At 34.8% G+C, this 15,988-nt stretch overlaps 1 protein-coding gene across 1 annotated transcript in view; it reads left to right on the forward strand.

Annotated features, from left to right (window-relative positions):
* Nucleotides 1-15,988, forward strand: part of METTL25 (methyltransferase like 25) — a 59,099-nt gene that overhangs the window by 23,075 nt on the left and 20,036 nt on the right. The window contains exon 6 of the mRNA XM_010019080.1: nucleotides 14,771-14,865. Within this exon, the coding sequence (XP_010017382.1) occupies nucleotides 14,771-14,865 (95 nt within the window). The remainder of the gene's footprint in view (nucleotides 1-14,770; nucleotides 14,866-15,988) is intronic.

Here is a 15,988-nt window from a genome sequence, read left to right on the forward strand (position 1 = left end):
AGTCCAAGCAAGGCAAGCAACGGCTTGTCTGTGAGGACACAGTGGGAAGATCTGTTATAAAGCTTTTTATACTTATTTTATCTTGACTTTGCAGCTTTGAGGCTTTGAAGGTTTTTTTTAAATGTTTTTTAAAAATTCCATTGCTCTATTTTGTATTTATATTATATTTTTTGCCCAGTGTAAAAGCTTTCGTATTTTCTTGAGGTTTGTTCCTGTAAGGACAAGGTTGAAGCAAGTCCACCTCAGAACTCCCCCAGAGTAGCACATTTTCCATCTTTGCTGCTTCTTTAATGTAAAAGCAGCTGGTTGTTCTCATATGTCTAGTTGAAGCAGATGTGCCAGCTCACAAGCTGCTGTGGACTGATGGTTGCCATAACTTCAGATGGCTGGGCTGTATGTTGTTTGGCAGTTAAGTTTTATATAGTACTAAGATCAGTCTTGTTCAAGGCCAATGAAAAATTGCTTTTTCACTCATATTAACTGGAATTAACTGATATTCATGGGAAGAAATTTTACTGGTTTTGATGCCTAACAATCTTTATAAGTCTGAGGCAGTGAGTTGATGAAATATCAACAAAATATTGGTATGCTGTTTTTGGCAGGCTATTCAATCACCTTGGTTATCATAAGTTTGGGGTTTCTTGCTTCTGAGGAGTTGACTACAGCGAATAATGCCTTACATTTCTTATATATTCTAAAAATAGTGAGGATATTGCAAGATTGCCTGATTCAGTTTGCCATCGGACCCACTGTGAATATTTTGGGAGCACTTCTGATGCAAGTTCACAGTAGTCAGAAGTCTTGAATATTGCAGTTGTTGTACAGTGTCCTTCCACGTGTCTCTAAATAAGCTAAATTAATCAAGAAATTTTTGTAACGAGACTAAATTTCAAATTATGCTGGGAATAATTTTAAACTCTTAAGATCATGAAAGCCTTTGTTTTGATTTATTAGTAACTACAACAACCAAGAGGTGCTGTGTAATGTCAAATTCCAATTCAATTTTAAAAAGCTGAAGCCAGTGACTTTTAACACCTGTCTTTGAAACTCACTGCTGTTATAAGCTGTACCAAATACTAAATTTCAGTTAATAAGGACTATTATGACAGCTTTTGGAAAATCCTAAGTAGTTTTTCTTTGGATTTCTCTAAGGAGAATTGGCTGTTTATACACATTCGTCTATGGATAAAGTGCACTTGGCCATTAGTATAGTTGATTCCTTTGGGTTTTTCTTCACTGTTGCTGCATCAGATAGTGAGTTACATGAGAGTAGTAATGGTTTTACTATTTGAGACTTTTTACGTAAACCTATTTACATAGTGAACCATTACAGCAGGTTTTCTGGAAACAATACAATTGCTAATTATTTTTAAGTTAAAGCAAATCCATGCCTCTGTTCAGGATCTATTGTTAGGATTTTGGTGAGGTGTTTTATCTTACATTTAGGTAATACATTTCTGGGGAAGTGAACCAACTGGGCTATAATTATCCCTTGACAGACAGTAACTACAGATTTAAGATATTTTCAAAAAGACTTGACTTTCTTTAGAAAGGAATTGATGTGTTTCAGTATTCTAATTCTCTTCCTTCCATCCTCTAAACCACTAAATACATCAGTACCAGTCTAGAAACCAATGAAATTTTTCAATATTCTATCCTCTATTTTGAGGACAAAGCACATGAGCATTACTATTGCTAAGGAGCTATTTAAGTATTTCGTAATTTGAAATAAGACATCAGTGTAATTGTACAGGTAGCTTCAATGATAGCTGTCTGATGGAAACCCTTGTTGAGGGTAGCTTGAGGTTAGCAAATCACAAACTCCAGCTTTTGTAAGGATTTCCAGTATCAGGTCACTGCCCTAGGAAGATGCATGCTGGGCAGCAGAGTTCTAGAGCCATCCTGGAAGCTTGGACTCTCAGGTTACATGAAGATAAACTTTGACTACATTTGTTAAGCTCTAACTTTTAAAGCTAGTTAGCATAATTAGGGGAACCAAAAAGGATGCACAGGGTAGTCAAAATTCACATACAGAATTTTAGCACGTTCGTGAAAACTGGAAATGCCTTGAATAAGATGTATTCAGCAGACAAAAAGTTCAAAACTAAATTTCCTAAAGGATTCCTTACACAAACATAATAGCTTCATATCACTCCACTGAAATATGCAAAGATTTGTCACTGTTTTAGAAGCGTTAGAGGACAGATGATTTATGTTTTGCCTACGTATATACTCAAAGATATTCCACAGTCACTGTCTTAGAATAGCTATCACTGATACCATGGCAACACAGGAAAACATTTCCAAGCAGAAGATCAAAATGCATGATTTCCTTTCCAAGGCATCTGTAGATATTGCTGCACAGGGCACATTTCATGAATTTGTGACAGAGCTAACAAGTCACTAAAACCCACATGATTTCTATCAAAATTTATCCTGAAAAAAATATGAAAATATTAACTAGGTAAGTTTTTTACAGATGTTAAATAACAGCATTACCTATTTAATTTATTAAAGTCTTTTTCATTAATAAATGTAGAAAAAATATATCAAGACTGGAAACTATCTTACATTTATAATTTTGCATATGTATACACAGTAGGAAATTACAATTGAGAAAGCCAAGGTTTCTAGAATCATAGAATGGTTTGGTTGGAAGGGACCTTAAAAATCTTCAAGCCCACCTGCCATGGGCAGGCACACCTTCTACTACACCAGGTTGCTCAAAGCCCTGTGCAACTTGATAGTCTTGAACACTGCCAGGGATGGGGCATCCACAACTTCTCTTGGCAACCTGTGCCAGTGTCTCACCCTCATAATGAAGACTTTTTTTCCTAACATCTAATCTAAATGTACTCTCTGACAGTTTCAAGCCACCTCCCCTTGTCCTATCCCTACATGCCTGTGTAAACAAGTCCCTCTCCAGCTTTCTCGTCGGTCCCCTTTAGGTACTGGTGTTTTCTGTGTTTTGTTTATTGGTTTGTTTTGTGGGTTTTTTTCTTATTTCTAAATGGTTGGGGATTTTTTTCCTTTTCTTGGTACAAGGCTGATCTTTTCATTGAACTGTCAGGTCTCAGTTCAAAGTCATTCATTATATATTTAAACTTAGTATTTTCCCCAATTTGAATCACTTTCAGCTACATTGAATTTTATATGCCACTTCCTGACTAATTTTTATTAGAAATTGCTCTATTTTTTATTACTCTTAGGATCATCAGAAAATTTTGTCCTACTCTTCATTAACTGTCTCAGATCATTTATGAATTTGATCAAGAACCCATTCTAGCAGAAGTCTCCTTAGGTCTCTGCTGATGATCTCTGTGAAAAAATGATACTTTATTCCCATCCATTGCTTCTGTCAATTACTTATCCATAGGAATATGTTTTATCTTTTTCTGTATTTTGATAGTTTCTCTAATAGTCTTGTTGAATGCCATTTGGAAGCCTACTCTATCTTTCTTGTCTAAGTATTACTTGAAGCCTTAAAATAAAAATTGCAATGTATTTGTGAGATATGACCTTTCAAGAAAGTCACATTGACTCTTCCCAAATATGTTATATTTCCTCAAATATCCAATGACTCTATTCTTTAAAATTCTTGCTCTCCATAAAAAAGTGAAACTTCCTGTTTGGAAACCATCTGGACCTTCCCTTGAGCTCTTCTTAAGAATTTAAATTACATTACCTGTTTTTCAGTCCCTAGAATCAAAGAGTTTTAATCAAGAAGTTGCATACTGCAGTTTGACAATTTCAACTTGTTTTTTGTTTTTGGATTAATACCTTATGGTCTTGGCATTTTTTTCCTGTTTACAACTTATGTTTTTCTATAACTTTCTATAACTAGGCATCCTTTAGATATTTCATCTGATGAGTAACTTCTCTGATGTAGAACTGTGGCGTAAGAACTGGTTTTAGCTTTTCTTCCATGTCATAGAATAGAATCATAGAATCATTTAGGTTGGAAAGACCTTTAAGATGATCAAGTCCAGCTGTTAACCCAGCACTGCCAAGGCCACCACTAAACCATGTCCCTCAGTGCCACATCTACACATCTTTTAGATACCTTCATGGAGAGTGACTCCATCACTGCCCTGGGCAGCCTGTTCCAATGCCTGAGCACCCTTTGGGGAAGGAATTGTTCCTAATCTCCATCTAAATGTCCCCTGGTGCAGCTTAAGGCTGTTTCCTCTTGTCCCATCCCTTGTTCCTTGGGAGTAGAGACCAGCCCCCTCCTGGCTCCATCCTCCTGTCAGGCAGTTGTAGAGAGCGATAAAGTCCCCCCCGAGCCTTCTCTTCTCCAGACTAAACCCCCCCAGGTACCTCAGCCGTTCCTCATCACACTTGTGCTCCAGACCCTGCACCAGTTCCATTGCCCTTCTCTGGCCCCACTCCAGCACCTCAGTGTCTCTCTTGTAGTAAGGGACTCAGAACTGAACACAGGATTTGAGGTGCAGCCTCACCAGTGCCCAGCACAGGGGGATGATCACTGCCCTGGCCCTGCTGGCCACACTATTGCTAATACTGGCCAGGATGCCATTGGCCTTCTCAGCTGCCTGGGCACATGTGCTGTTTCCTTCAGCAATTCTTTACAGTTTTATCACAATTGTAGTCCTATAACTACTATAAGTTTCTATTTATAAGAAATTCTGTAGACACTCAGATATCTGCAAAAGGTTGAAGAGTTTAGAGATTAAAATTAAAGAAAAATTGAGTTCCATACAAATTATTATCAAAGAACATACAGAATTATGTTTTACTTTTATAACCATGGAAAGAAAAATCATTTTGCTTCCCTGTGCCAATTACACTGCTGACATAAAACACTTATTTGTTAAAAACCTTTCTTCTTCTGTCACTGTACAGAACACAGTTAAATAGCTTGTGCTCTCTCAAGGAGATTCAGAATAATACCCTAACAATTTCATGCTCTGAAATGGAGTCAGAATATTTACAACATAATAAAAATTACACAGCTGAGAAGAAAAAAACTTCACATTTTTTATTATGACTATTATTGAGATCAAGTGCAAAAAGACTAATTTTACTGAGAATTACTAAAGCTATTCATCCTTGGTAAGCAAGATTAATTTCCTGTTGGGATGATAGTATTTATAAAGCTGTTGAGGCACAGCGTTGCTGTCTATTTTCTGCTGGTCTGAATAGGGTAATTCCTTTCCTAACTTCTGTAAGAATAAAGTCTGTGGATAGTGACAACCTTTGTTTGTCAAGAGCAAAGAGCTTGTGCTTTGTTAGCTGATGCCTGTTTGTCCAGCAGTTATTAAGGACTCTGACATGAATTCTCTGGGAACATAATATGAAAGTGATGAACAACACGTGTTCAATATACCATTTATTTCAGTAACATCTGCAGGAATGTAATAATAGTCTTCTGAAAAAATAACTTCCTGAATAATTGCGTATTTACCTTTTTTTAAACAGAAAAAAGAAAATAAATCTTTTTTTTCAACATAAAATCTCTTACACTGTGCCTTTTATACCAAACTCAGCAAATAAACACATTGTCTATTTGAGACAGGAGAGCAAACAGAAAAGATCTTTCAAACTGAAATAAAACAGGAAGAGCTTTCTTTTAAAAGTAAAGGCCATTTTTAAATACAGAACTTCAGAACACTCTCTTCCATCTTGAAATACAGTTTCTCTTAAGTCATTTAAGGTATCTTCCACAGTTTTAGTGACAATGATTGATTTTTGTTAAGTCTCAGGAGTTTTCCTTTTTGTACATCTTTGTAGCATAATGTCAACGTAAATATACAATTGTATATGTTCTAATCCTTCGGTCTACAGCATATAAGTAGGCTATATAATTTGCGGTATTTGAATGACTTCAGCAGGGTTCCTTTTAATATACTATTCCACATGGACTGTTGCAATTTCAGGTCTTGGTGAGAAAAATCTAATGTACACTGTGACCTTTGAGTGTTAATACAGCGTGGATGTTTGTCGTGCAGAAGACTTTTGATGTATTATAATAAAAATAGTATAAACACTCCTACAGTTCTCACATAGGCCTATCTCATGTTTGTTACAAAAGACCTATTTCCACAAAGATAATACATAAATTTGCCACTAGTGACAACAGAGATGAGAAGAATTAGAAGTTGGAGGCATAAAATATAGTTCTGTTAGTGTTACTGGTTACATTAAAAGATATGTAAGGATAGCCACATAATGTGCCTGAGCATATATTACACCTTTCTTCTACTTTGCAAATAGGGATTTGTCTGATTTAGCATATAAATTCTTTTACTTTTTTTAAATTTGTGTCATGTCTTGCTAACTGAGTGCTACAAGAGATATGTAGTATGAGAAGGTGGTAATTGGCTTCAGTGGGAGTTTCCTCCAAGTGAAAGAGGTAGACAAGTCTAGTGTTTAAACCAGCCTTAGCCACTGTTGAGATTCATCTTCTTTTTGTTTCGAGTTTATTAAAAGCAACTGCAGGAAATTGCGTTGTCCAGTCTAAGAAAATAAATTTTTATATGTAAGAAAATTGAGAAAAGTATTGAAACACAGTACAAAGAGTTTCTATAAAGATACTCTTCTTTTTACGGCAGTTTATGGATTTTTGTATCCTATAATTCCATTTTATTTTACACTAAAGAGAGTTTATACATTTACCGTGTTTACTGATAAAAATGAGATTGGTTCTTTTCCAGATAATTTAACTTAATAATTAGGGGTCATTTTCCATTCCAATTAATACAGTTACAATTAGCAAAAAATGTAGCATTTTTAACATTATAGTTATGATTCTGAGTACCAGAATATAATGTTCTTTTCACTAGTAAATATTTTGGTTTGTGGACATGAAAAATGACTATTGTCTCTTGAATCATCATATAAGTGGAAATGGCATAGTGTTTAATACATACATATATATATATGTCCAAATCAAGGGCCATGTTTATTTCTTATTCACTGGTTGTTAATGTTGGACTGTCATGTTTCTGTTGTTGATTTTTAATATGACTGATGCTAAGTTCCTAGAATTAGGAAACGGGTCTAAAAAGCAATATTTTAATGCAGTTTTAGCAAAGAATTTATTTTCATTTCCTGTCTCAGCTACTAACCTCAACTTGTATGGCAGTTGCTGGGTTTTTCAGTAGAACTAGATTGAACTCTCTTTTATCCTGGGAGACTAGGCTTCTTCACTGAGCTACTTCTGAGCCTGAGCTTCTTGTCTCTGTCCTCACTCTGCTTCTCTGATTTGTCCAGATTGTAAGTCCTTCAAGGCCTTCCAAGTAATAATGAGTTTAGAAGGGGTCTAGAAGGCAAGGAGTCACTGCATACCTTACTTGTGACCCTACTGAAATGCCAGTATTAACATAAAACTGTCGGTAATCATTTCTTCATCTTTCACTTGCTGTTGCTCTTCAACATTTTCTTCTAACTTTCAGTAATGTTTCTATTATTAATCATATATTATTGTGCTCAAAGTAACAGATGCAAAATCCTTTTCCCTAGTCTTATCGATAGCGGCTGAGGGAACCAGGGTTGTTTAGTTTGGAGAGGAGAAGGCTCATGGGGGGACCTTATCACTCTCTACAACTACCTAAAAGGAGGATGTAGTGAGGTGGGGGTCTGTCTCTTCTCCTAAGTAACAGGTGATAGGACAAGAGGAAGCAGCCTCAATTTGTGCCAGAGGAGGCTTAGATTGGATATTAGGAAAAAAAACTTTACCAAAAAGGTTGACAAGCATTGGAGCAGGCTGCCCAGGGAAATGGTAGAATCACCATCCCTGGAGGTATTTGTAAGATGTGTAGATGTGGTGCTTAGGGACATGATTTAATGGTGGACTTGGCAGTGCTCCTGGCTTCTCTTGATTGTAAAGGTCTTTTCCAACCTAAATGATTCTATGATTCTATGATGGAAATTAATTTTCATTGCCGTTTACAGTTCTCAAATGTGCCCTGCTGCATCCCTCCCTGACCAGGTACATCCTGGCTCCCCCCCTTTTTTTTCTTTATTAGTTTTACGCTTCTAGGAATGTTTCCTATCTTCCTTGAAAAAAGGAAGATAGTAATTAGACAGAAGGAGATCTTCTCAAGGATTTTATGATCACAACTTTTTATATGAGTTAAGATGCAGTTTAGGCATTTACTCTTAAAGATACATTGATTGTCTCACAACTTCAGATGCAGAAGTAGGAATGGTGAGACAAAGAATAATAAGGAACAAGGGGAAAGGAAGTAATTTAGTGCTGTCTATTACAGCTTTTTTATTTACCTGACGATCAATATGTCAGGAACTACCCAAGCAAGGATGTGATTCCTGTGGTTGTTCTCTCTCAGGTATTGCTCTTTTAATTAAATAGCTGAAGAGCAGGTCTTAGTGCCAGCCTTGTGGATTCAGCCATACATGTTTTTGGTGCCATGTGATGTTACTTTTATCTACTTGTCTTTGATGAGAATCCCAAAGCATTGTTGGCCAAGAAGTGTATGCTTAGTACAGAGATTTTTCAATGTGCTTGGCAGTCCTTGCACAATTACCTCACAGTGATAGCTGTGCCTGATCTCCAGTCAGTTGTGCTTTTACTGTCCAATTGGCACTCATTTTATTTTTGTCATTCTCTAGCTTCCCAGGAGTAGTTCAAAATGGAGCCTTCACAGAGTCTTGCATTTCTTTTATTTTCATCTTTGATTTTCTTTTTCATTCATGATCACAGAAAGAAATCATAGATACGCAAGTGCACTGGATGTGAAGTACAAATATGCAACTGAATTTAACTAGTAAGTGTCTGAAACCCAGGTTTCTCATGCTTTGATACTGAGAAAATGAAAAAAAAAAAAGCAATAAAACCTTTGAAAAGCAGCTCCATGAATCAGTGGGAATTGCCATCATGAATATCTAAATCATGCACTGAAGTAGAGAGGCAAGTTGGGGAATTATAATTCATAACTGTAGTGGAATTTGGAAATTGGAAGTACAGAACAAATCAGCTGAAATAGATGGCAATATCAAATTAATAGCAAATGGATAGAAGATGTGACTTGCAATAGAAATAAAAAAAAACAAGATAGGCATTCAAAGTTATCTTAGGACTACTTCTACATTAACTGGTTACATTGCTACATGCAGTATTTTACATTGGCTGATACTAATCACACTTTACAAATAAAGGTAGATGTAGGTGTTTTTATCCAGTGCACCTCTTAAATGGTAGAAGACAAAGATGTATTTAAGCATTTAGAACTGACAAGATTATACTCAGTGAATGGTATAATTAAGAACTACTCATAATAAGCCATTTTGAAATAAATTTCAAATTCTTAATATTAACATTTTAATACTATAATTTCAAATCATTAATACATTTCTGTATTAAAATAAATGGCAAAAATTGATAGATAAAGTTCAATACGGAAACTGATTTCAGTCTTCATGATAATTTTTAGAGGAAAATTTAAGATATCTTTCACTAAAAACTACCATTAGAGTGGTTTCATAAGCACTAGCTGTGGGTGTACTATCAGCATAACAATACTAAATTAGAATAAACTCTTTCTCTTGAAGTTATGTTCTCATGCTGAAAACTTCAAGAGAATGGTGTTTCACAACATTTCAATAATAATTGCCCAAGTAAAGATAAAATTTCGGAATGAAGTAAACAATGCTTTTTTTTTTTTTCTAAGGAGAATATGATTTCTTAAACAAAATAAAGTGAATAGGAACTGTGCACTAAAAGGACATTTCTGCCTTCTCTTTGCCACATGCTATTTACAATCTGATGAATTTCATTACTGAAAAGTAAATATCTTCTGTTATCATATTATAGATACTAGAAAATCTTAAAATCTTAAAAATAAAATAGAAAGATAAAGTGCATTTCAAGAAAATCAGAATCCTCTATTTTATAGTACTTTGCCATTTTCATAACTTATTTTTGTTACTGTGTTTTTAAAGAGATGAAAGATTTCCAAACAGACATTATAATCATCTTTACCATACCACAAAGAGTGATCTTTATGTTGGCTTTTTTTTGATAAATTATCCATTAACCATTGGGATAATCAGTGTTTTGTGACAGAATTGGAATTGTTTCTGTTTAAAAATAGTGTTCAATACATTATCTCAATAAAATTATCTCTTCCAGAAGGTGAAGCAGAAAACACAGAAAGTTAGTTGTTATATTGGGAACTGTAGTTCAGAATAGATGGGAATTGCAAGAAATTAAAAAGATGAGAAGTGTAAATGCAAATACATTTTCATGAAATGTTATCAAAGAAAGATAAACAAGAAACTGAAAGACCAAAAGCAATCCTAGTTAAGCTTATTTCTCTAGTAAAATAAAGTGTTTTGGTCCTGCTATTTCATAGAAACTATATAGTGCCATAAAGCTGTGCAAATAAATTTTAAATGTTAACACACTAGAAATTGTAATTTCTTGCTTTGACATGAACTATGGAAGGCTAAATATTAAAGATAGTGGAGAAGCTTGTCCTATACTCTTGAAATTCCTTGGAAACCTCTGTGCATATACAGGATTACCTAGTAAAATCCTTTCACCTGACTTCTACTGCCAGATATTTTTCCTGTAACTTCCAAAAAAAGAAACAAGTAGAAAGCATTCAGTGTTCTGTATTTTGGAAATCCAGTTTCTTAGCTACACAAATCGTTTTGTTAGTTAGACAGCTCTTTTAGAAAACGTGTTTGAAACAATGCTGAGCCAGTAGAAGTCTTACTGGATCGGTGAATAGAAAGACATACATACAAAGTTCAAAATAGGACAGGTGCTCCAGATTGTATATGCCACTACTATTGCAATATTATAAAAATTATGCAAAATGGGAGTTTAATTTCTTTACAAAACTTAAAAGCAATTTACTGACAGTCTTGTAAAAAGTTCCAAATAGTTAGAGGACAGGAAATAACATATGACTTCCATGTTGAAAAATAAGAACTGCATTCTGACAAAATACTAAAAAACAATAGTAGTATTGGGTTCCCTAGAAGAAGTGGAAAGGTAATCTGACATACTTTGTAGAAAATTTTATCTTGTTCAGTCAAGGATAAAGTATGAGACTTTTCATTTATTTAAATTTAAAATGTTTTACAAATACAGACCTGAGGCTTTTTATTCTCCTCTGCCAGAGAACACTGAGTGAAAAATTCTATGAATATTTTTCTGTTTTGGCTGGCATCTGGATGTACTTGCACTTGTTTCCCAAAGTGTTAATCTTACCCACAGGATTTCAAGTATGTCATAAACCAAAGACAGCTTCTCCATATAGTATATGATATAGCGTAACATTTCTGCCTGTTAGTGTGAGAAATTAGCTGCTGAAGAGTTAGTCATGAGACATCGATGTGGTCACAGGAAGAGTTAGTAAATCCATTGAAGGATTGCTTAATGTGAATATTTTAAAGGATTTTCCCACCTATGTTCTAAGATCCATATAGTTCCTTTGTTTTTCAAAAAAGATGAAAAAAATGGTAATGGAAAAAGTTGGTGAAAATTTGGAAAAAATTCTCTTAAAATCCTTTTCTAGAAGACATGTTATGCCTACCAGAAAAATGTTCTTTACTATTAAAAAAAGAATGGTAAGGACAGGATTAGTCCTTACTCTTCCATCAAACTATGAATATTAGTAAGCTCAGTCAGAGGGAAATAATAGGAATTTTTTTCCTTTGTTAGTGACAGGAATTGTTCTTTTCTGTTTTATTCAGCATTATACATTTTGGAGTTATCTACACTTTGTTTATCCTGCTATGTGTAACTAACTGGGTGATTTTGATGAGAATGTTTTCTGACTTCTGCCAAATGTCTCCAGTTTATGGGGGTAGTAAGCAATACAGCCAAGTATCTTCAAGCTACCTTAATTGGTATTTTATCTGCGTAAGTTTCCAAAGAACCATCCTGTTCCACAAAGCTGAACTAGGATACAAGTTTGCATGTTGTTCATGATGCTGCTGTAACTCTATCACGTTTCCTGTGTTCTCTTCCTCTGTAAGTTATTTACTTTGAAATTATAGTTTAGTTTATAGATTTTGTTCTAGAACATAACTTTTTTATTTTTCTTTGTGATTATTTATTTTATTGCAGTATACAAAATAGAAAAGTGTTTCATTAAATTGAAACCTGATGATGTTTTTTTATGAAGACCTTTGCTCAGAAAAAGGATTTTTTTTTTCTTTTCTTTTTTGAAGATAAAGATATGTTTTTCTTAGCTCTGGTGGCAATTGTGTATCATATAATCTTCCTGAGTCTGTAGAGTTGAAAATTTTACTCCTGCCACTGAGACATATTTCTGAAGAAAGGGGTGCAGAGATTCAAAGGTGTCTGTGAAGGTGACCTACTCTGACCCAAGCACATTGGTCTTGACTGAGCATTGGAACAGGTTGCCCAGAGAGATTGTGCAGTTTCCTTCCCTGGAGATAATTAAGAGCCATCTGGACACAATCCTGAATAATGTGCTCTAGGTGACCCTGCTTGACCAGGGAGGTTGGAGTACATGACCTCCGGTCGTCCCTTCCAATCTCAACCATTCTGTGATTCTGTAATACTTGCAGAAATTCATTTTACTAAATGTGTGATTTAGTGTTTTTAAGAGGTTAGTTTAGAGGGAAGTTATAGCTATTTAACTAATAGGTTCTAGGGTTCTACCCCAGCATAGCTTCAGTTCAGTTCATCAAATGATTACCTAGATTCCTCAAATTCTTCACTTTTAATGGAATGAATTCTGTTTGGTTCCTCTATACTGAATTATAACATGATTGCTTCATGCATTGTTTAACACTTGAGCTGTTTGCTGTGAAATCTTCCATAGAATACCCATACTTAAAATGTTGATTGAATGTTTTGGGAGATTTGTGTAGATCAGAACAGCTGCTGTCATATCAGATGCACAATATGGTAATTAATGATTGTATAATACTAAGTATATCTGAAAATAGTTGCAGGCATTAAAAGAATTTCCAGGGTTTTAAAATGTAGGTGATAAACTTTATAATTTTGTAGTAATATATTCATTCTACAATTTATTTTTTTTCTTTAAATTAGCAATGTGCTTGAGAGTGGCCTGGGTGTGGAAAACTAAATGGAACTCAAGGCAATACCGTATATATGTGGTCAACTTTGGATATACACAAAAATTTCTAAGTTAGAACATTAGTTTCCCTCTTTTTCTCCTATTTTACAGCTTCAGTAATTTAAATGAAGATGGTGCTTTGCCTGATTATCTTTTTCAAAGGATTCATAAATTCTTCAGAATCATGCACTAGTACAGTGCACTAATATTGAGATTGTAGCTCAGTGGGTAGCAGCTTTAACTTGCATGGATGATTAGTTTGCCTAGAGGACAGGGTGCAAATTAAAAGGAATTACTTCAAAAGATGATGATTTAATGTTCCTAATTCAGTTTGCAAATTTTTATTTTGAAATATTTTAATATATGTGTTAGAAAGACTTAATAGTGTGCATCATACAATAGGAACCATGGCAGTCATTGTTTTCTTTGCAAAAAAATAAAATAAAATTTAGTAAGTGCTTATTACAATCCTTGCAGTAGAAATACTCAGTTTTATTCCAGGTACTCAGTAATTAGACTTGAAGTTAATGAATATTCTATAGCTTGTCATTAGGCACTTATAAAATAGAATTAAAATCCTATTCTTAAATCATGGTTCTCAAACCAGTATTCAGCTAAGTGTGACGTTGCCTGCAGATTGCCTTGTCACTCTCTAGAGACACTAAAGATTGGGGACTGCCACTAGAAAACAAAGGGCTTTCGCTGTGGAGAAAAGGGTTGTATCCTTTATAACTTCCAGTTTCTCTTTTTCTTTGCTTAAGTTTCATTAAATTAATTCTACTTACATGTATGTGTCTCAGACTGTTGGTAAATTTGAAGAGTCGTGTTTCTGCTGTTCTCTTTTTAACCCTGTTATATGATTTATCTCTAAATATGCACCAGTCATCTTTCTATGCTAAAAAGCCAGGATCCCAGCCAATTTGGGGGGTTTGTTGGGGTTTTTTTTTAAGTTGTAATTCTTATTCAGCATTCTAAAAAATCAGCTGACAGATGTGCTAATGAAAATTCAATACATTGCAGGTTTTGTCTACATTTAAAAAGTGGGTATTATGAGCATCTGTAAAGTAACTTGTATACTTTTAGTTTTTCCACATTTACATCAGTGTTAAACATGAAGAATTGTGTTGTTATTCAAAATATAAATGTTACTGAAACACACTGAGCACAGACTGTGATGCAAATGCCTCTCAGTGTTTTGAAGAAACAGCAAGAGCCTTTGCAGCTGCTCTTTTCTGGAAAACAAACATTCTGCCACACAACAGAAAGGGCCTTCAGAACTGAAATAAACAAGTACTGAAATAAACAAATTTCTGTGTGATGTTTGGAAGATGTTTATGATAGAAGAACCGAATGAGAGGGATACTGAAGTCCTGCTACATTAAACAACTGCCAAGCTTACATTTTGTGACTCATGGCAAGGCATAGGGTGCAATGAGTATTTGCAAATTTTTCTCTTGTCTCTTGGAATGTTTTTCTGAGTGGATTTTTGTAAAAGAAATCATTTTGGGAAATCTGATGTTTTCAGGAATTCAGCAAGCTAAAACATTTGGTACGGGGAAAATATGTTTTTTATAGCATGACCATGGTTTTTGGTACTGTACTAGAACAGTTAAGTGTTTCTGCTGCTGTTAACTACTGTTCATTTTGCTCAGTACTTTGTATTCTGTAAAAGAAATATAGTCCATGAAAGCTGTGCCTTTTGGTTTCTTTTCTCCATTTTGCAGAATGCCCCAATGAAGTGTGGGGATTTCCCATGTGTCAGTACTTGAAGGACAAAGGCTGGTGCTGTGGTCGCAATGCTAGAATGTCAGCGTGTTTGGTATGATTCCTCTTCTTTTCTTTCTCCTACTGAGAGCTTTATCCAGATGTTACAGGATTCATTGTTTTTGGCTTCTAATCCTAAAGCCATGAGTTTAATCCAAGACTCTACAGAATAACATCATTAATGTTGTCAGCATGATGAATTATATCTAAAAAAAATAGTCTTGACCTTCCAGCTTTATATATTTTATTCTTGCTGAAGGCATGAAAAAATGAGTATTGACAGAAATGTATTTCAAGAGTGGACAGAAAGGCCAAACCTTTGTTGAAACCTAAACAAGGTAACCCCTCAGGGTAATAGTTCCTGGCCAAGGACTTCGGGTGTATTTGTAGGTAACTGTAGAAGGATTGCAATCAGTAACTCCCCTAACACCTTCATGATTCATAATATTGAATGTTCTGACTGTTTAAAACCTGGACAAACCTGCCTTTTCCAAAAACTAGAAAAGCCTTAAAATCCATGTGGTTTAAGAGACTGGAAACATCTTTTTAACTTTGCACCAAGAGACAAAGTGCTTTTAAAGACATGACCTCATCAAGACAGGATGATGAACTGCTGTCTAATTTGAAAAAACAGATAGGTACTGAACATTTCAACCACTGTTTCAGTTAGACTACTATTCCTTTCCTCTATTAATTTTTAATTTCTGGTATCAAGACAAATCACATCAGGTCCCGGCTAGCCTCTGCTGCTAGCTCTATGGCTCCGTTACAGAGAACAGTGTAGACTAAAGACAATTTAGGCTAATGAGTCAAGGTTTTGTAAACTTGAACTAAAAAATGCTATCAGGAGAAAGGATAGGAGGACAGTTGTTTAGTATTCGTAAGGCTTAAACGTGTTACTCTAGGCAAGGTACAAGAAAAAAAATTGTTCATTTTAGAGATGTTACTGTACAACTAATCACAAAAAGTACTTTGTAAAAGGGATTTGCATTTTCACTTTTTGTTGTCAGTGTCATACAATACCAATTCTTCCTCAGCTGACACATTAGCTATTTCCTTTCCCATTCCATTTCTTTTGGAACGAAAAATTTTGGGCTGTTTTTCAGCAATGGTAGGAAGATAAATTTTGTAAGCAAATGACTCCCAAGAGACAGTACTGATCGTGACATATATATCTA

Source organism: Nestor notabilis, unplaced genomic scaffold (assembly GCF_000696875.1).
Source record: "Nestor notabilis isolate BGI_N333 unplaced genomic scaffold, ASM69687v1 scaffold5900, whole genome shotgun sequence".
NCBI classification, from domain to species: domain Eukaryota; kingdom Metazoa; phylum Chordata; class Aves; order Psittaciformes; family Psittacidae; genus Nestor; species Nestor notabilis.